The 20430-nt window shown below is 42.4% G+C and overlaps 1 protein-coding gene across 2 annotated transcripts in view; it reads right to left on the bottom strand.

The window, feature by feature from the left end:
- The window catches only part of sipa1l3 (signal-induced proliferation-associated 1 like 3), a 76356-nt gene that overhangs the window by 1579 nt on the left and 54347 nt on the right, over nucleotides 1–20430 (bottom strand). The window contains exons 6-22 of one of the 2 annotated variants that reach the window (XM_007549475.2): nucleotides 17085–17273; nucleotides 16328–16502; nucleotides 15498–15601; nucleotides 12908–13065; nucleotides 12238–12820; nucleotides 10303–10401; nucleotides 10048–10223; nucleotides 6581–6838; nucleotides 5730–5912; nucleotides 5183–5307; nucleotides 4469–4584; nucleotides 3940–4385; nucleotides 2590–2817; nucleotides 2232–2394; nucleotides 1967–2150; nucleotides 1736–1885; nucleotides 212–338 (exon numbers count right to left, since the gene is read on the bottom strand). In XM_007549475.2, coding sequence (XP_007549537.1) covers nucleotides 212–338; nucleotides 1736–1885; nucleotides 1967–2150; nucleotides 2232–2394; nucleotides 2590–2817; nucleotides 3940–4385; nucleotides 4469–4584; nucleotides 5183–5307; nucleotides 5730–5912; nucleotides 6581–6838; nucleotides 10048–10223; nucleotides 10303–10401; nucleotides 12238–12820; nucleotides 12908–13065; nucleotides 15498–15601; nucleotides 16328–16502; nucleotides 17085–17273 — 3464 coding nt within the window. Of the gene's footprint in view, nucleotides 1–211; nucleotides 339–1735; nucleotides 1886–1966; nucleotides 2151–2231; nucleotides 2398–2589; nucleotides 2818–3939; nucleotides 4386–4468; nucleotides 4585–5182; nucleotides 5308–5729; nucleotides 5913–6580; nucleotides 6839–10047; nucleotides 10224–10302; nucleotides 10402–12237; nucleotides 12821–12907; nucleotides 13066–15497; nucleotides 15602–16327; nucleotides 16503–17084; nucleotides 17274–20430 lie in introns of both variants that reach the window. The other variant, XM_007549474.2, reaches the window with a different exon arrangement.

The raw sequence follows: 20430 nt of genomic DNA on the forward strand, positions 1-20430 counted from the left end.
CACATCAAAGGTTCTCCTAGTAAACTGAGTTTCCTGAAGAGGTTTTCCTTTTCATCTTTAGTTCTTTCGAAGCACGAGAAGTCAAAGTTGTTTCTACGACACGGCATTTCCAAATGAGAACCAAGGCAATAAAGCAAACTACCACCAGGTGGCAGCACTACAAACCCTAACCATTCCAATAGAAGTGACTCTAGAGGGAGAGGAGACCCACCCGCTGAACGTCGGCGTGGTCCGCGGCGTCTGAGGAGTGTTGAACTGAACCGGACTGGCGGTCGGTCTCACTTCCGGGGCTCCAAGCTGCGGCTCGATCAGTGAGAACAGGGAGACGGCTCTTTGTGCTGCGATGGGAGAGCAGAATCTATTTATATAACACTTTTCACAGGAAAACATCACAAAGTTCTCCCATTGTGACACAGGATAAAAATAAAACACACCAAGAAAGACAAAAAAAGAACAAATGAAATGATGAAGATCATTAAGAGCAGCAGCAGAAAGCTGCGTCAAAGACTCCTTTGTTTTTTACGTAGACATGAGGCGCAGTGATCTTCACAGGTGGAGCTGACAGCAGGTAAGGATCAAGCGTCTGCTAGTTGTTGGTTTGCTTTGTGGCTCTCAAGGGAGAGCAGACAGACCGAGAAAAGGAACAGAGATGACGATGAATGACGACGACCTCTTCTTTTCCCCAAGTGTTTTGTTTCACAGAACCTTCCAAAATTAGTCATACTTATTTAACTTTAATGTACTTTATTAGCATAAGTAAGGTGTGAGGTGTAGGGGTGAAAACAAACTGCAGAGTTACGACAACTCTCTTGGTCTCCTTTCTTTTCTGCATGTCGGTTTAGAAAGAGATGGTGTCTTGGTAGGTTTGAACTTCTGCTGCACCTCTTTCCATTTTCAGGTAATGCATTGAACAAAGCTGCTGGGATACTTTTATTTAACCATACCCTGTGTTATACTTCCTTTCTGACCTCTACCTTGATTGCATTTAAGGCTCATATATACCCAACTCAAGGGGCGACCATCTTTTTTTATGTGGCCCGCTACAACTCCAGATCCTCTTTGCTATGCGAGCGATCAGTCCCTCTGGCTTTTCACAATTCTGTGATGTTGGAAAACATCCCCACATTTTTCCATGTGAAATTATAACCATGAGTTAATGGAAGCTTTTCAGCAAAAATGGTAAGAAAAAACCCCCAAAACAAAACACGGGGTTTAAGTGATGCTAACTCTCACCTGCAGGTGGCAGTATTTCTTCAGTCTTATCTGGTGTCAGGTTATACATCATGGTTGATATGGCGAGTAACAAAAAGTCACATTTACTGTTACATATAAGCACAAATATTGCAAAATTCCTTGCAAATATTTCTAATTAACACAACAAAATCTGTGATCATAAAAACAATCATGAAAACTTTAAGGGACAAATCGATGTGAACATTTTTAGAAGAAACAGCTGTTTGTTAGCATTTTGTTAATGGGTTTTAGAAATACATTCTAGCACAACCAGTTCATGACATTCATAATCATAAGCCCAAAATAAAAACAAGTTTAACACCCGACTTAAAGTGCTAAATCGGGTGTTAAAGGTATCGGGGTAAAAGGGGCTGAACTCAAAGGCATTTCCCGCTTTCATGTGAAAAATCGAAAGCCATACGTCATTTTCATTCCACTTTAAATCCAATGCATTGAAGCTTGTGGTTATAATGTGATTTAAAAAAAAAGGTTCTTGTCTCACCTTCAAAGGCTTTTGCGGCGTTGACCAGGCTGGACCACTCCAGTCCGCTGGCCGTGTCGGGCAGCGGCATCAGCCCCGGGTCGAGCCTCCTTAGAGGAGGAACTTTGTCTCTCACTTCCGTCAGGGACAACTCCGACGCGGACAGCGGCACTGAGAGGAGAGAGAGACAGGAGGTGATGAGCTACAGGACGAACCCCGGCAGGGGAAGGTCCGATCAGCTCCGACACTCACTCTTCTTGCTATGCGAGTGGTTGGAGTTGTTGGAGGAGCTCGAGTGTTTGCGTGTGGGCAGCGTACAGGTGAACAGCACGTCGCTGGAGGTGGTTTGGTTCTCGGAGCAGGCGAAGGCGGGGTCTCTACGCCCGCTGCACAGGGACTCGTCCGAAAAGGTGCGCTGCAGTGTGTGCCTGGGAGACTGGAGGAAGACCAGGCTTAGTGGTCAGAGACGCGCAGAGGAAGACGAGGCAGAAGAGCGGCGCCAAGGCGTGCTTCTTACCGGGTCGGATGGTGGCGTCTCTCCGGGGTTGTCCATGATGATCAATTTCTTCAGGTCGTCTTCAATGGTGCTCTTGTACGTCCGACGGGGAGACCGGAGGTCTCTCAGCGACGCCCGGAGCCGAGGTTGCCCAAACACGTTCTTCGAATTCGTGTCCACCTGCCTGCTGAAACACAGAAAAAGGTCAACTTGGTTTTCTTGATCACTAGCAGCTTGAAGCATCTCACCACAGATCTTAGAGTAACGGCTTAAAGCTGAAACTTCATACAGCCAGCTTTATTTAGACGGCTCTGGAGCCGTTTATTTCACTTTGTGATCACAGATAAAAGCCGACCAGAGTCCACAGAGTCGGACTTACTTCTTGTTGTTGTTGCTCTCAGAATTGGTCGTGTTTGAAGATGAAGATGATGCATTGGTCTCCTCTGTCTGACGACTTCTCGATTTGCTCTTCCCGTAAAACTCCTTGGGGGCGGAGCTAGATAAATGGGTGGAGCCCATCTGACCCGAGGTGGGCGTAGTCGTAGAAGCTCGGACGGGCCGCGCTTTCTGCGCTGTCGGCGTCTTGTAGCCCTGTGGCGTGAAGGCCCTGTGAAGACAGACAGGAACATATTTCACTCACTGTTAGACTTTAGATCCATGAACTCCAACCAAAATCTCAGGTCGGGTTAAAGGTATTTGTTTAATGGTCAGGCTGGACTTGACCATCCTACAACTCATGCATGCTGAGTTATGAGCACTTACTGCAAAATAGTATTTTTACAACTCTGAACAATTTCTAGTTGTGCTAGAAAAGCTAAAATAAAATATGTTGATTCTGCAAAGTTATTTTTGTGCAAAATGTGATTTAGTCACAGAAAACAAGAAGTACACATCAGGTTGTAAGAACATCTTGGAACCTATTAAAATCAGATAATGCAACGTAGCAGCTGTTGAAATAACATTAGACCAACGTTCTGCAAGAGTTCTCTTAATCTACAGCAAAACTTAGTGAGTCGATTAATGTTTCAGTTAATTTACATTCATGATCAGCATTTTAATCAGGTGTAGGTCTTAATTAGGCCGTTATAATTAATCTCTGCAACACTGAATCTCTACAGTAAGGGTGTACTTATTAATTCAGTGAATAAGATCATATTTACTCAAGTAGATAGAAGCATATAGTATAATCTAGTGATTGTCTGAGTGGTATTTAACTAATTTAAACACCAGATTTAGATTACATTTTGTTTTTTTCAATGCTGAAAAAGACTGTCCTTGCTTTTTACTAAAACTGTAAAGGTGCAACTTTGGTACAAAAAAAAAGAACGATTAAACTTTCTTTAGTTAATCAATAGAAAATTCCAACTAGGCATTTTCTATTTTTTAAATTGTTGAAGAAAAAGGAAAAACCTTTTTGTGAGATCAGCTGAAACGGTGAAAAGCTCCCTGGAACAGACTGCAGCACTGGCCCTCTGCTAACCCTCTGGTATTAAATACAGATTGCTTTAATCCAGAACTAAGTCTGTGTTGAATATCTGTAGTGGTTCATGTCAGGCTGGATCCATTGCAGCTCTAATGCAATAGATCTCATGATCATCTGTAAGTTTTACAAGGATTAGCGCTGCTAGACGCTGTGGAGCTCGTCTAGAGGCAATAGGAAAATGCAGATGGCTTGACTGAAAGTCCTCTAAAATGTTTTCAACATTCAATGTGACAGATTGACTCATACCTTGGTTTGAAAGTGTCCATTTTTTCAGCGCTGGAGCTGGGAGGCGGGAATGTTTTGGTCGGGTACCCCTTGTTCTGATTGGCAGCGCCTGGCATGATGGGCGAGGACTCCCGTCGCCTCGACTCTCCGCCGTTGCTGCTCCTTCCTACGGACAGCTCCGGGAAGCCGCTGTAGGTCGCCGAGGGGTGCATCGGCTTGTGAGGCTGGCTGCCGGTCTTGTGTCCGCGGTGACCGCTGTTGTAGTGCGTGGAGGCGTCGATGCCGCTGTCATTGGAGCCCCCCTGGTTGAGAAGGTCTGGGTCCGGATCGACCGGGTCGCCGAGAAACGCGCCGCCTACCCGCTCCCCTCCAGGTCCGCCGTCAAACCAGCGCTCGTCGCTGTGGCTGCTGGACGCGTTGCTGGACAACGTGTTGCTGCTGGAGTGGCTGGAGTACTGAGCCTCGCCCTGGAGGGACATTAAGCGGACCCGGTCAGACAAAGAAGCCGGGAACAGATGAACGGATGAAACCGGCTGATGATGGATCTGACCTTTGAGTGTCTGTTTGGAGAGTCTTTGGCCGGGACATCCTGTCTGGTTATTCTCCTCTGCCCCCCTCCGCCACCTGGTCCTCGAGACGATGATGCTGGGACATGCCAGAGGGGCTCTAGACAGAAAACATGCACATGGAGGATTAAACAAATCACACTGAATGGCAATGGTTGGCAAAGAGGATTAAATACTTATGGCACATTTAAACATTGACCTCCCTCTGCACAACATCACTCAAAGCCCCTCTCATCTCCCAGTTCTACTCAGAAAGCAATCTGAGAACTTATCGTCACTCTTTACACTCATTTAGTAAATGGGTTAAATGAGGAGTTGGCATTTTTTATTGTCCAGAAATGTTTATTTAGCAGCAACTAAACTCTGTGCTTGGAGCAGTAGCAGGAAATCCAACTGATTGAAATACGTACCTAGTAATAACATACTACTTTACAAATAAAGCACCTGAAAAACAACAAAGATGACCAAAGTGATGTACAATAAAACCAAACATAAAAGACAAACACAAGGAAGAGGAAATAAGTCACACAAACAGGAGCTGATCCATTTTCACACTGAAATAAGCGATAATTGAACTTACATTAAAAAAAACAGCTTCACAGAGAATTAGTCTGAAATCATTTTTTACACATAACTAGAAGAGAAACGGCAGGAAGAGATTCCTGAATCAATTTCAGTCTTTAGTTTGAATTTGATACCTGTCTTGCAGCGCTCCATTGTGCTCTCCTGACTGATGAACCCTGATGAAGACTCTCCACTAGAAGTGATGTCCACACTGAAGTGGGGTTCATAGGGCAGCAGGGGGCGCTGTACTGATCCAAACCTAAACAAATCATAAAGGTCAATTACTGATATTTAAAGGGGGAAACGAAGCACAGAGGCAACCAAAAAAACAAACACACAGACCTCTGAAATAAACAATTTCTATTTAATTGATGGAAAACATTTTCAGAGTGTTGTTATGCATCCTGTTGGCAGTTGAATAAACACGTTTTTCTGGTTGGGTGAGACGCTATCAACCTCCACACTGTGAGGAAGAGCCGCCCACACAACAGATCCTTCCTCCGGGAGAGACAGTGTGTTCATTTCACTTCTTACTCCAGACATTATTCACCCTCTTCCTTAAACTGAAATAATCTTCCATTAGCACGCTAAGCAGTCATTACGGGAAACATCGGACATGTTCAGTCAAGATCCAAATGAGCTTTAATGAAGAAGAGAATACAGAAACATGCCGCTACGCACCTGTCAGGTGTCGGCTTGTAGCGTACGAAAGATCCTGGAGTCATTCCAGGAGAGCCCATGACGGAGAGGGCGACCAGCCCCGTGGAGGGCGATGAGAAGCTGGCAGAAGGGTTTCTGTAGGGCAGGACTCTGTCGCCTCCTGCAGGAGACAGGTTGTAGTGGTTCTCTGGGTAACTTACAGGCCTGGAAGACAATAGCAGTGCGAGAACATGTCATGAATATGAACAAGAATGTGATAGCATAAATAAAATGGATTCAAATTAGGTGAGAAAAACACTTTTTTTAAATATACTTTAGAAGTGGGCAGTGTGAAACCATTCAAAGACGGTGTGCATGAAGTTTAAACTACAAAAAGCATCCAGAATAACAGAGGTAGTCAGTTCTAACTGAGGACCAACTTAAAACTGAAGAGTAAAAACAATGATTAAAAAAAAAAAGAACAGAGTTTTGTCCAAAAGTTTAAGATTTTTCTAACATTCCAGACTACAAAATGATGATTAGCACTGTGATTAGTGCTGATTTCGTATCGAGTCAATAGAGTATCGGCCAATACTCAAGGCTGCAATTTTGGTACCGTTTCGGAAGTGAAGAAGTTTTATGAAGACTTGGAGATGATAAATGCATTTTGTAAAATATATCTAAACACCCTCTGCTTCATTACTAACTCCTAAACAATTTAGCTTCTCCAATACCATTCCAGGACAACTCTGCAACTTTTGCTGTGAATTATTTCTCGCTTCCTTTAATGTTTATTGATAAGCTGCGCTGCCCTCACCACATCACTGCTGCAAAACTCAGAGCTCAGTCTGCTGCTGTAACCTGGAGTCTCAAGCCATATTAGGTGAAGGTACCTCTTGGAGCTGAAGTGCTGTGGGTCTCTGTAGGGAACTGGCATCAGGGGTTTGTGTGAGCGGACCAGAGGAGGAGGCGGGGGGCCAATGGGTCCCCAGCGAGGCAGGTTGGGGTTGGGAACATTCATGAGTCCCGGAGGAATGGGTGAGCTCTCCCATCGCCATGTTTGGTGGAGAGAAGGTCGGTATCCGGCTGCCAGAGGCTCAGGCTCAGGCTTCTGCTCCATGGTCTTCATCTCGTACTCCTCTGTGCAGCCCCTAAAGGCGGGGAAAGAGAGAGAGCGAGACAGCAGGGACGTTTAAATATAGATCATCAAACAAATAAACCCTTCCAGCTCACATGTCCAAACTCTAAATTTTTCTCTCTCTCTTTTTTCCTTCATCTGCAGTTTAAAGGCTTCTCTGCAGTGAGTTGGTAGAAAGCACAGCTGAAAGACCGCCACTTCCTCTGAACTCCGGCTGAACCGAGATCAGTGTGTGAAAGCCGTTCAGTATATTCACTCCGCAGTACAGTTCATGAGAAGGCTTAAATATACAACAGACGTGTAACAGAGCTCATTAATGAGCTCCCATGAGACAATGGACTGAGGACAAGAGGAAAACAGCTGATTAATGACAAATCAAATATTTATCTTTGCTACAGGAAGATTAGATCACGTCTCTTTATAAAAATGTGTATTTTATACTGACATTACTGCCTTTACCCGCCAAAGAGCTCTTCACTCAAATTCTATGAAAGTACAGAAGATATTTTGTGAAGGTAAAAAAAAAATAAAAAAAAAATTAAGTCACAAAAATGTGAGTTCTAGGAGAACAAAATTAAAATATCATCTGATGGGCGGTGCAGGCTTCAAGCGAAAATGATCTGACATTTATTCTCATCCATAATGAAGCTCATTGCTGGAAGGCGTCTTCCTCATTTCGTTTGTATATCAGCTCCTGTCTCAATATTTTAATATAGAGGCCTATTAAAGGAGAGGCAGGGATTAAAACATGCTGACAAATTGGCCTTTAGGATGAAAGGAGATGAACGAACTGATGGATTCAAAAAGTAGGTGATGAGATGGATGATTAGCTGAACAATGATCGCCGTATTTAGTCTGTATGATAGCTTATAATAGGTTTTTAATATTCCTGTATAGTTTAACGGACATTCAACTTATTATTGGGAGGTTTTCAGGAATCAAAAGGTTGAAAATGTTATTGATTCAGACTCTGATTTTTAACAATGTTTCTCATTATTGTCTAAAATCCATTCACTTTAAGGGTGCAAACAACAGATTTGTCTTAATAAAATCTAAGGCTGCAAGTGCAACTCAACATAACTGATAATGTTAACTACAGTAAACAATCATCAATGTTTTTAAGTGACGCCATTTTTATGACCATCTTTCATATTTTCTTAAAACTTCCAAGTGTTTATAATGTAAAGCTCTTTGCATTGCTTTGTTGCTGAAATGTGCTATACAAATAAATTTGATTGATTGAAATGTTTTCCAACAAATCGTTGTATGCGAGGAGTGAAAAAATGAAATCTGTTTCTAGGGAAGATAATTAATCACCTAGATAGATTAATTGATTAATCAGATAAAAAGCCATAAGCGATCACTCTTGAAGGCTCCTGTGTGTCTTTAAGAAGCTCCTGCTCTTTTGGACACTCCGCCAGCAGCAATTGCTGCTGCTGCTATTCTAGAGGAGCCGAGTGTAGGAGGTTTGTGTAAATAAGCGTTCAGGCACAGCTGAATGGTTGCCGTGGGAGATTCAAGGATTTCTCAAACATGCATGAAGGAATCAAAGCAACACTCCAGGTATGTTTTTGGATGAGGGAAATTACATTCTAACATGACGTAATGCTAAAAAAAATGTCAAGTTTACAACATCAGGGTTAACCGTTTGCATACAAAAACTGATAAAGACAACAGTTAGCTCTGAGAAACGTCTTGGAAGATAGACAAAAGCAATCAACTAATGAATAATTAGGTGACGGTTTTCTGCAGCCTTTGAGAAACACAGATTCACATAAAGAAAACATGCAACAACAAAACGCCTCTAGAACACAGCAGCTTTCCAGGGACAAAACCACCCCTCCACAAATCAATGTCCATGAAAGCAACATGTACTACGACCGTTTTGATCAATAAACCTTCTGCTATCATCAATATCGATACAGATCAGCTGCACAGACCCCAGCCTTGCATGCACACACGAGGGGAATACAAACCTCAGAGAGAGCAGAGCCTAATGTCTGTCAGCATGCAGTAATTCTCCCAACACATTAGCTGAGGTGACACGGCTGGAGCTCAGACACACACACACACCGTCAGACCCACGCCTTTTTCCTGCTGCATCCATCCGTCGAGTGGTTTTGCAGCCGAGACGGAGCCTTCCAACTTTCATCTCTCTCTCTTCCCCTCTCGCCTCCACCCACTCCTCTTACTCTCGGCGGTGCTGAGACACGTCCTCCTCATCCAGCGCTCCTCCCAGCCTCTCTCTCCTTCCGTCGCTCCACCTCTCCCTCCTTATTTTCCTTTCTTTTTATTTACACAGGGCATACATTTTTTTTAAGTAATCGCGTCGGCTCTTTTATTTATTTTCCCCTTTTTTGGTGTTGTTTTTTCCCCCCACCATTCCAGCAGATGCCAAACCTTAATCTCATGCAATCTGCTCGCCTGGCACACAGCAGCCAACGAGTCAGAGAGGAAGAGTGAAACGCAAAGACTCTAATTATCAGCTGCTCCAAGGCCACAGCTCAGTGTTTCAACGTGTGTGTGTGTGTGTGTGTGTGTGTGTGGAAAGGGTTTAACTTGGAGTAATTAAACTGCCTCCAACATTAAAGGAATCCAACCACAGTGTGATCACACAGCCCGCCACGATTACGGTTTTTAGGAGCTCTGATGCTCAGAAACACACACACTGTCCTCAGGGTTTTTTTTTTGTTTTTTTTTAACCATTCTGCAAAACCACACCAGCATCTAATAATGCCTCTTTATTCAGGCTCACTCAAGACCTGGAGCACAGATGAGAAGATAAAAAGAAGGGTGTAGCAGCAAAGGATTGTTGCAGAAGGACCAAACTAGCGGAGATTACCAGATAACAAATCCAGAGAAAGAGACAAAAAAACGACAGATTTAGCTAATTCCTGTTCAACAAATGCTTCTGCCTTTTTGTCTCCGTGCCTCGTTTCGCTTGTTTCCACTCCAGCTACACGTTGCCGTCTCTCTCCGTTGGTTCGCTTCCTCTTTTTTTTTTTTTTCTCACACACTCCCACACAAAATCCTCTCAGAACACTGGAGACTGGAGACTGGCCACTGCTTTTGTGTGTTTCAGTGAAGAGCATCCTGAGCTCATTGTATCTCGCTGCTGCCCTTCCACTGCAGCTCTTTCTTCTCCTTCCTCTTTGATATCTTCCAAACAAAAGTCGCTCACCAGTTCAGCCACAGACGAAGTAAATTACCGCCCATACACACCTGCGAGGTTTGCCCTCTTCGTACGGAGGAATGATGACCACTTTGACGGTGACCGACGTCCTCAGCAGGTCGAGCATCTGCTCGTGAGTGAGCGTCACGGCGGCCACCTTGCAGATCTCCACCAGGCGGCTGCCCTGCCTCAGTCCCGCCTGCCAGGCGAAGCCGTACTCCTCCACCTGCGCAGAACGAATCTGAAGTTATTCAGAGCCCGGCGCCTTCGTTGGCTGTAATCCCGCGCGGCCATCCACACGTTACCTCGGAGACGGTGCCGTCCAGACGGACGTGAAAGCCCAGCTGTCCCAGTCCGTTTCTTCTCAGCGTCATGTCCACCGTCTCACACCCGTCTGTCAACATCTGGAGGGAAGGATTACAGTTGCACTGTTCATTCTGTCTGGAAAATGCACTGCTTCAACACGCATACATGAGTTAGTAATACCTAGATCCTGTCTCAGTGTTACTAACATTTTGGTACTTTTGTTTTCTCTGCGATGTTGACAGTCTCCAGATATTAAACTCAGAGACTGTACACTTTTCACACAGTAAAATTCAAGGACTTTTCAGGCATTTTCAAGGTAAGTTGTAAAACTTTTCCAAGACCACACTTTGGAGATAAAAACTATAAAAATTAACTGAAAAAAAAAAGATACAGTTTCAATTGACTGTTGCATAGATCTTGTATATTACATTCCACAGCAGGGAGAAAGTAAAACTAACATAAAACAAAAATTTGTGTTTTCAAATATTTCTCTCACACACTCCATGTGCAAAGCAGATGTAAATGCATAATTGTTTACAATTACTAATCCATCCTCTGGAAAAATGAATATGAAGTTTTAAACTTAAAGTATCAACTCAATCATTTTGCTTTTAGAAAATCTAATTTTCTCAGACATTACATTGTCTGAGAAAGGCATATTTAAAAAAAAAAACGTTCAAAAGCATTTTGAATGTTGAAAAATATGATTCTTGAGAAATCTAAATCGACAGGGCAAAGCTGGGGAAAATTGACAACTAGAAAACAGGCAGAAAACCTCTGGTAGGTGCATCTGTCTGCTTAACACTGAACGCTATTTGACCGCTGGGTGAAAAATCTGTCTTTAGGTTCACAGGTTTCCTGGTAAATCCAAGCAAATTCCAAAGAGATTAGGAAAAACCCCGTTCCCACAAATGGAAATTCCCAGAGTGCAACTTAAGAATAAAACATCTGAGATGGTAATAAGTGTTCAAATGTAAGCAGCTTGACCAGTTTTCAAAACGAAACTAAGATAACAATGCTTCTCAAAAGCCCCTCTAACCTCATTAGCTTACAGCAGTCCGACAAAAAACATTATTTATTTTTTTTACATTTGTGAAAGGTTTCTGCAAGTAAAACGCCATATTTTAGAACTCCTCACTGAACAAACATGTATTAACAAAGAGCAGAATTTCTCTTGAATTGAAGAACATATTTGAAAGCATTGTGAATTTTCTCTAATCTACACACTTACAAAATTAAACATGCTGCAGAGGAAAAAAAAAAAACTGTATCACAACTCAGATTTTCATCAATATCTCAGTGTAGCTCATCCAATCATAAATGTCAGATCTTATATAAACCGACTGCCTTGCTGGTACAGACCCTCCTTTAAGCATAGCATCAGTTTGGTTCAGTTATTCCAGATCTTGATGTCAGTTGATTCTGAACGCTGCTGCTCATGTTCTCACTAAAACCAGCATCACTCCAGTTCTACAGTCCTTACACTGACTCCATACTTTAAAATACTGTTAGTTCATAAATCACTGAACGGCTCAGCACCAAAATACATTAAAGATCTGCTGCTGTTGTATCAACCTGCCAGGCCGCTCAGGTCTTCTGGTTCTGCATCCCCAGAACCAGAACCAAACGAGGAGAAGCATTCAGCTTCTATGCACCACAAATCTGGATCAACCGTCCAGAAAACTGTAAAACATCTGAAACACTGAGTTCCTTTAAATCAATGTTACAATCCCACCTGTTTAGAGTTGATTAGCAGTAGATGCAACATTGACCAACATATTTGATGTGTATTAGATGACAACATTTGATAAAATGTAATTTTTATTGCTCGTTTCACATTTGCTGATTGTAAGACGTTTTCATCCTTCAAAGCTCTTTGAACTGCCTTGCTGCTGAAAAGTGCAATACAAATAAACTCCAGTTGGAACTCTCACCTTTAACCTCTGCACCATCTCTGTGACATCGTGTCCATAACCTTCTGGTACTCTGACCGCAATGTGGTCTCCTCTCCCGTAGAAGATCTTCAAGGCCAGCCGCTCCAGCGTCCAGCCGATCACGTCGCTACAGAAACAATTGAACACCACCTCTTTGGTGGAGCAGTCGACAAGGACCACGTATTCTTTTGATATCCCCAAGGCGCAGGGTAGCTCTGCGGCCCCTCCGCTGAAGTCCTGGGCCTGGACTCTCCAGGCGACGGCCCCGTCTGCGTCCAGCTCCGCTCGCTCTCTCGCTTTCGTGCGTTCACGTTTCTTAGACGCCAGGGAGATGAGGTTGTTCAGTTTCCCAGCCGAGTCCAGGGGCGTGCTGCTGACGTAGTTCTCGGCCAGGTCCCGGAGGTACTCCTGACGAGTCCGCGTCGCCATGGTGTGGAACTTATCGGATTTGTGCGCAGCGTTTTCCGCGTTAATGACTTTGGCGAGGAGGAAGTTACGAAAGTTCTCCGGGTCACGAAAGGCGACTCCGCTGGGGATGGGTGGTCCAAAGGAGGGAACGTCCTCCATCCGTGTTACAGCAACACTGAGGGAAAAAAAGGGGGATTTGTGTGAAGCAATCAAAAACGAGGAAGAAGAACTGAAAAGCTTAAGACCATTTATGGATATTTACCTGTAGTAGGTGCCGTCGGAGCAGGGGTTGTGCACCCGAACAATAACGAAGACGTGCTGGAAGTGGGACCTGATGTTCTGAGGGGTGAAAGGCTGCGCTCCAGGCTCTTGAAAGATTATGGTGACAATGTCGTTACCTATGTGCCTCTTTCTCAGGAGCTGGCGAAGAGGAAAGAAAACACAGAACTGGTCAGAGCCGACTCTGCAGCCAACGTAAACTGGGACGCCTGCGATCGCACACAAAACGACAGCTCTTTATGTAATTTATCGCCTTCTGAGTGGGTTTATTTGCGTCTGCGTGTTCATGTAGGAAACATGGCACACGGTGCAGGCCGAGCTTGTGCTGCAGAGCATGCCAGCTCTCGCTTCATTTCCACACACAAGTGTGAAAGCACCAATTATGTAATGCAGCCCAGAGGAGCATCATGTACTGGTACCGATGGGCTGTGGTTTGAACATCTGCACTTGTAATATACGCCAACATAAAGAAAATCTGCTGCTTGGATCAATATTTTTATCTATATTAGGTTTTGCCACATATGACTGATCTGCCATATTTGGGATTTACAGTTGTGACTAGAAATAGAGACTTAAAAGACTTGAAGGATTTAATAATGAGTTTTTTAATTCTTAAGCACTGCATAACATTAACAGACAATACATGATCAAGTATTTTTATGAAAGACTTTAAGAGAGCATAAAAATCTAACTTGTTTTTACATGCTTATCATGTGGAAGTTAGATTTTTAAGCTATCTTAAAGGTATTTAAGGTATTTTGGTATTTTGTTTGTAACAATGGGAAAGTCAAAGGAACTTAGATAAAAAGCAAAAAATTAAAAAGAGTTAAAAAAAGAAAAGAAAAAAAAAAGAAAGATAACATTCCAAGATAAACCACTGGTACCAATATAAGGAAGTTTAAAGTTTAGAATTTGAGGAGAGAGTTTTATGAACTGATGAACTCAACCTGGAACCATTTAGATATCTTTAATATGTCTGGTGTGCAAAAGACCAAATTCATGACCTGAGGAACACAATGCTTATGGTCATGAACAGGTGGAGGGGGGTCCAGGGGATTCCCAGAAATACGCTGTCCCCCTCTCTTTTCCTGCTTTCCAGTCAGCTTCCATGTTGCTGGTTTAATGCTTCCACAGTGGATTACGTTTGCAGTCAGATGCTGCCCCCTACAGGCCAATTATAGTGAGAAAACGTCCCATGCTGTTGCAGCCTTCAACCCTGTAGATGGAGTCATTGTGCCACTTATTCAGCTTCATATTCTGACTGAAGGTTTTATTGTGACACAAAAGTCATCAAACAGGGTCTATTTTTGATTCCAATACTTACATTTTTCAGCTCATATTGAAGCTACTGCACAGATTCACTTCTACAAGTAACACTTCACAGTGTTATCTGACATCTGTCTTTATTGGACGTTCTTAGAATAAAGTTTGACCTCTGAGGTCATGAAATAATTTCAGATTTTTTTTTTCCCCAACAAAATTAGAATATTAACAGATTGTATTTGTTGTGTGCATAATTTTAAATGTCTGACATCTACCAAGACCTAAAATTTATTTTGTTAAAAAGTACATGAATTGGTGCTCCATAATTAGCTTTATTTACAATGTTTGTCACTCTTTATTAAAAAATTAAACCTGAATATTCCTTAGTTTAACTCACCCCCCCCAGATTTCCAAGCACTGAGTTATAGTATATAAAAATGTACACAGAAAAAATATAATAAAGCTTGCAAATTAAACATTAGTCTCAGCTGTGAACTCTGAGGAGCCTCATATAAAATCCACCGCAAATATGTATTTAGTGTATTAATATATTCACATATACTTTCAACTGTTGGCTCAGATATGCAGCTCCAGTGCTTTAATGCGTTGATTATAAACTTGAACCCTTTGCAATATTATAACAGCAAGATGAGTCAATTATTTAAATGACTCTTTTTCAAGCCAAACCTCATAAAATATGCAATGTCATTAAAGTTTCATTTTAATTCCAAAACAAATGGCAATAAGTCCACTTTGGAAGCAAAAATTGAAGATGCAACTAGAAGATAATTTGTTACTTAGAGCTGAAAATCAAGTCGTCATAATTACTTTTTAATGTACTTTCAAGAACCTGCAGGAACAGCGTGGACTGTAAAGTGAGCGTGAATGGCACGGCTGCTGTGTTAGGATAAAAAAGCTAAAGCAGAAAGAAAAAAAAAAACATATACTAATAACTACTCACTGGTGAACCCCACCCAGCGCTGTGCCAGTTAAAGACGGAAAAGCAGAGCCGACAGAAAAGCCACAAAGGCAAAAAGAGTCAAGACTATAAAAGCACAAAAAAGCTAAATGAAAGAAAGGAAAAAAAAGAAAAAAAAAAAAGAACGAACAAGTCACGGGTTACGACATCTTGGATTCTTGCTTTTATTATTCGGAGCAAAAAGGGATGTTTGAACTCACAACCACAGACACGCTTTGAAAGGCTCTGGACAACAACAGAGGGAAGTGCTTTCCTCGTACACACAGCGGTGTTTGACCAGCTACAAAGCGCACGGCCTCAGGTAGCTTTGCATGTTAATGGGCGTGTTTACCTGCTGCGGGTTGTTGGGCATGTATGGCAGCATGGTGGACACGTGGAACATCACCTCATAGCCCTGGTAGGTGGTGTAGAGGGAGTGGGTGCCTGTCGAGTCGGCTGGGGAGAGGGAGGAAAATGAAGGTTTTTTATATTTAAAGTCGAATGTAGATCACAGATGGGTGTTGTTGAAAAGCGATTTTTCTGGTTTGAGTCGCTGCGTTTCCAGAGGTCCAGAATAAGAAAACTAGAAGAAGAATAAAATCCTCCTGACGTTTTGGGACCAGGCCAAGAACAGCTGCAGTTCTAAAGGTTTGAAGATCATCAGAAAGGTCATTTATTCTCATGAAACACATTTATAGATAGATTTGTCACACACAAAATGATCTATGGCTTAAGCCTAATGAAAACCAAAAGTTAAGTTTTTCCAAAAATTTTATATTACATAATACAGAAACGTGAGAAAAGCTGCAGACTCGACAGTTCAGCAGACCTCCGTGGACACCCTCGACAAGGAGGGTGAGTCAAAAACGCCTCTTTGCAAAGCAGGCAAAGGATCAACATGGAGTTCTGTATCCTAATGGAAAGTTGAGTAGAAGGATAAGCACGAGTGGACAAAGAGCAGATGCGTGGCGAATATTCAAATTTTTAGTCAAATTAAATTTTCGATTGTATGAACATAAATCAACTGAAAAAAAATACTTTGCATTGACTGCCCAACAGTTATGTAAAACTTTAAACCATTTTGTTTGTTAAAAATGGCTCCCTCTTCTCCCCACGTGTTTATTTAGCATCTGGGAATCTACTGAAGGAACACAGTTATTACAGTAAGGAAGAGCCTCTCACTCTTTGTGTCGAGCTGGGCAGCGTATTTTGAGAATCCCTTGAGGAGCACCTGCTCCCCCAGCAGCTCCAGAAAGGCAGAGAAGGCGGGCGACGCCTCCTCGTTGTTGTACATCTCCTCCTCTGTACTCTGGCCCGCACGACACAGCAGAACACCCACTTTGTGCTTGTGACTCAGCTGCAACGTGCATGGACACACAGAACAAAGACAAGCAGATGAGATGTTAGCCTGAACCTCCTGAGCTGCTTGTCAGCGGATGAGACTTTAACCCAGCAGTAAAGTGTATTTATATATGGACGTGCTTACTAAAACACACAGTACAGTTTCGCTGTTGTATAATCCACCTACACAAACACCACACCGACTGCTGGCAAAATACCTCACACTCCGCTCACGAGGAAACAGCTCAAAGATAACGTGGCCAAGCATTAAAGTTTTTATCTTTACATAGTCATACTCGTGACACACCCTGCTTCGACTCAGCTTTCTCTGCCCACTTTTTGTACTTTGCTCCAACATTAAATCAGATACAACACGGTTCAGGCACAATTTCCACACAGTCTGAGTAAACCATATGCCACTGTTCTGCTTTATCTGAAGTTGTTTTTGCTTTGCATTCTTTGTAGCTACTCGACTTAAGCAGAAGCTTCAAAAATATTTATAAAAAAACCCCCCTGTAATTTAATAAATAGCCCTGAATATTTAGTGCGTCAAAATGAGTTTGACCCCCCCGGTCATCCAGAGAAGCATTAAACTCACCCCCTGTTCGTCCAGTTTGAGGAGCTGTTCTGTGACTTTGGCCGTGCTGAGCGCCAGCCTCAGACAAGAGACGCTGAGCTCAGGGACGACCTGCTCCAGGACGTCTTTGAGCGGAAGGCCTCGGACAGTGCCGTGTTTCCCCGTCGACGCCACCGCGTCTTCCAAGATGGAGCCACGCAGGGTCACGAGCTACACGGGGACGACAGAAACAAAAGGATTGGGACAAGGACGGCAGGGTTTTTTTATACTCTTGAATTTTTCCAACTTTTGCTGTGATTCAACTGCAAACTTTAATGCACATTTAGATCATCATATTTTTGAGCCTTGCAAATCTAGACTGGAATTTTTGCCCATTCTTCTTTGTAAAAAGTTCAGAAGGAGAGCTTCTTTGAGCAGCAACATTCAAGTCTCACCACAGATTTTAGGTCTGGAGTTTGTCTGGGCCATTCTTACACATTAATATGATTTGATCTAAACTACTTCATTGTGGCTCTGGATGTTTGTTTATGGTTATGGCCCTGCTGGTCTTCAAGCCTTTGGTATGTTTATGGGACTTCCTGCATTTAGCTCCATCCATCTCCCATTGATGAAGAAGAAAAGCATTCCTGCACCACCATCATGCGTTACTATGGGGATGACATGTAGTGATAACCTTCCTCCACACAAACAAAAGGTTAAACTTTGGCCTCATCTGAGCAGACCACCTTCTTCCACATGTTTGATGCATGTCCTACACTGCAAAAACACAAAACCTCACTAAGTGTTTTAGTTTAGTTTCTAGTGCAAATATCTTGGTACAGCTGAAATAGAGTAGAACTAACACACAAGTGACCTTTCAGCAAGATATACCAGTTTGTTTTAAGTTAGAAATGATTGAATGTTGATAAAAAGTAGTAGCTCCACTGGCAGGTTTGTTCACTAACATGGAAAAAATGTCTTGATATAAGTGGGAATAATCTGCAAGAGGAACAAGTACCTTTATATCAATGTTCAAGAATGATTTATGGAAACAAGCTCAATATATCTTGATAAAAAATTGCTTGTAAGCCAGTTTTGTCTTATTATAAGTGTAATAACATACTTGCACTAGAAACTAGAAAAATACATGGTAAGATTTTGTTGTTTTGCGGTGTACACAGCTTCTAGAAAACTGCAAACTACAAACATCGTTTAGCAAGAAAGAGTGCCTCCCTCGTCTTCCCTGTCAAGCGCACACTCAGAAAAACGTGCGTGATTTAATATTTTTGCAGCACAACATACAGTCAGTGTACTGTCCCCCTACTGATCGGTAATTAACCCACTTAATAACAGGAGGACTAATCCTGTATGGGGTTGGTACAGTCAACAGGAGTGGGCTGCTCTCTTCACACCCCTTTCACTCACATGTGGAGTCGTTAAAAATGCATAACGCGTTCTGGAGCTGGCAGGGGCCACAGAAAGAGAGAGCGAGAGCGAGAGAGAGAGAGAGAGAGAGAGAGAGCGACAGCTGAACCTCGGAGGCTGGAATCTGCTGCAGAGGAATCAAACCTGATTGACAAGCAGCTGATGTTATGAAGCTTTTGTTTCAGCTTGTCAGCTGCTGTGCGACGGCGGAGAGAGTAGCGTGCTGAGCTGGGATATCAGAAGTGGGGGGTGATTTTTAAAAAAAAAAAGAAAAAGGGGGAGAAAAAAGTGACGGGAGGCTGAGAGGAAGGAGGGCAGAGAGAGCAACTCTCTTCACCTTGCTGTGTCAGCACTGCTGCGCAGAATTAAATGACATACTTAGAGGGGAAGGATATTTGAGAGGCGCTGCGGCTTGAGTGGGACAGAGTAAATTCAGAAATCAATGTCTGCCTTCTTCTCCCCCCCCCCCCATGTGGGAACAGCAGGCCTCTTTCTGCTAGCTTAGCTCTGTGAGCTTGAGCAGGCATGCTCCATTGTTGTATCAGAGGTAAAGTGATGAGGCCAGGCAGCCATGTAATCCAGCTAAAGACAACACCACAATGAAGACTTCACTTCCACTAAGACCACACCAACGCAATGAACACGGGGGGAACTTTGTTTTTCAGCTTTTACAATGTCGAGGCCAAAAAAAACAACAACAATTCAGACAAAAAGGAGTGACTTTATTTTAAGACTCCCTAAACCAGTAAAAATTAAAATTTTGGGAAGTGGTGACCCAGAATCTGGTAACATTATAACAAATAAGCATAGAGCGTGCATTTGTATTCAACACCCATAGCTGTGATGTCACATAACAAAATCCAGTACAAACAATTACCTCTAGAAGTCACCTCATTATAAATAGAGGCTACCTGCATGTAATCTAATCTGATCACATGACATCCAAATTTACCATTCTGGCTTACATGCAAAACCTCATGCACATCATCGTGAACACAACATCCACATTGTGGAAAAACTGCGGTGGAAGTATCATGCTGCGGGGATGTTTTTTCCTGGGATGGATGAAACATAGAAACCCAGGAAAACCCTGTTAGAGGCTGCAAGAGACTTGAGTCTGGTGGCGGACGTTCACTTTTATGCAAAGCAACAACACCGATACGCATACAGTCGAAGCTGCGTATGGATGTGTGTGCTGCAGGTTTCATACACTTTTTGCCACAGTAAAATTTAACAAAAGTGAAGGTTCAATCTTTTCCAGCACAGCATCACACGTTGGAGAAAAAAACAAACAAACAATGAAAATGAACTAAAGAACACAGTTTCAACTCAGTATCATTAATATATTGTGATAGTATTCTACAACAGCAGGGACAAGGCAAAGTAGAATATAACAAAATGTTATGTTTTGAAATGTCTTGACTGGTCTGAGAAAGTTACGAAAAGAATCTCTAAAAATATTCTCACAAAGTTTTCTGGTATTTAACAAATAGGAATAATTTTGTTGATGCTAACTGACCTAAAACAAGAGAAGTTTGGTCTGATTTAACTTCAGATAGTGAGATAAAAAAATACCTGTGTCTCTTTATTATCTTTAAATAATAAAGCTCATTTCAACTTAAAATACTGCTTTACAAATGTGGGCTTTTAATCAAATGTTAGCTTGCACTTTATTACTAAGTGCAGTTTGACTATCAAGCACTTTCCAAACCTTGGTAACTGAAATTCAAACGTTTTCAAGGGTTCGAAAACAAAATAAAAACTATTTCTAATTCTCCTTCACAATTATTTAGTACTTTGGGTTGGTTAACCAGAAAAAAAAATCCCAGTTCACACATTGCACTATATTTTGTCCACGAAAACAAAGCAAAGTTGTCATTGAAGGCATGCCAAATGCTTCAGACACAGCAGATAGTGTTTACTTTGGCTTTTATGTGCACAGACTGAACAGGTGGAATGTTCC

This window comes from Poecilia formosa, unplaced genomic scaffold (assembly GCF_000485575.1).
Source record: "Poecilia formosa unplaced genomic scaffold, Poecilia_formosa-5.1.2 Scaffold31, whole genome shotgun sequence".
Taxonomy (NCBI): Eukaryota; Metazoa; Chordata; class Actinopteri; order Cyprinodontiformes; family Poeciliidae; genus Poecilia; species Poecilia formosa.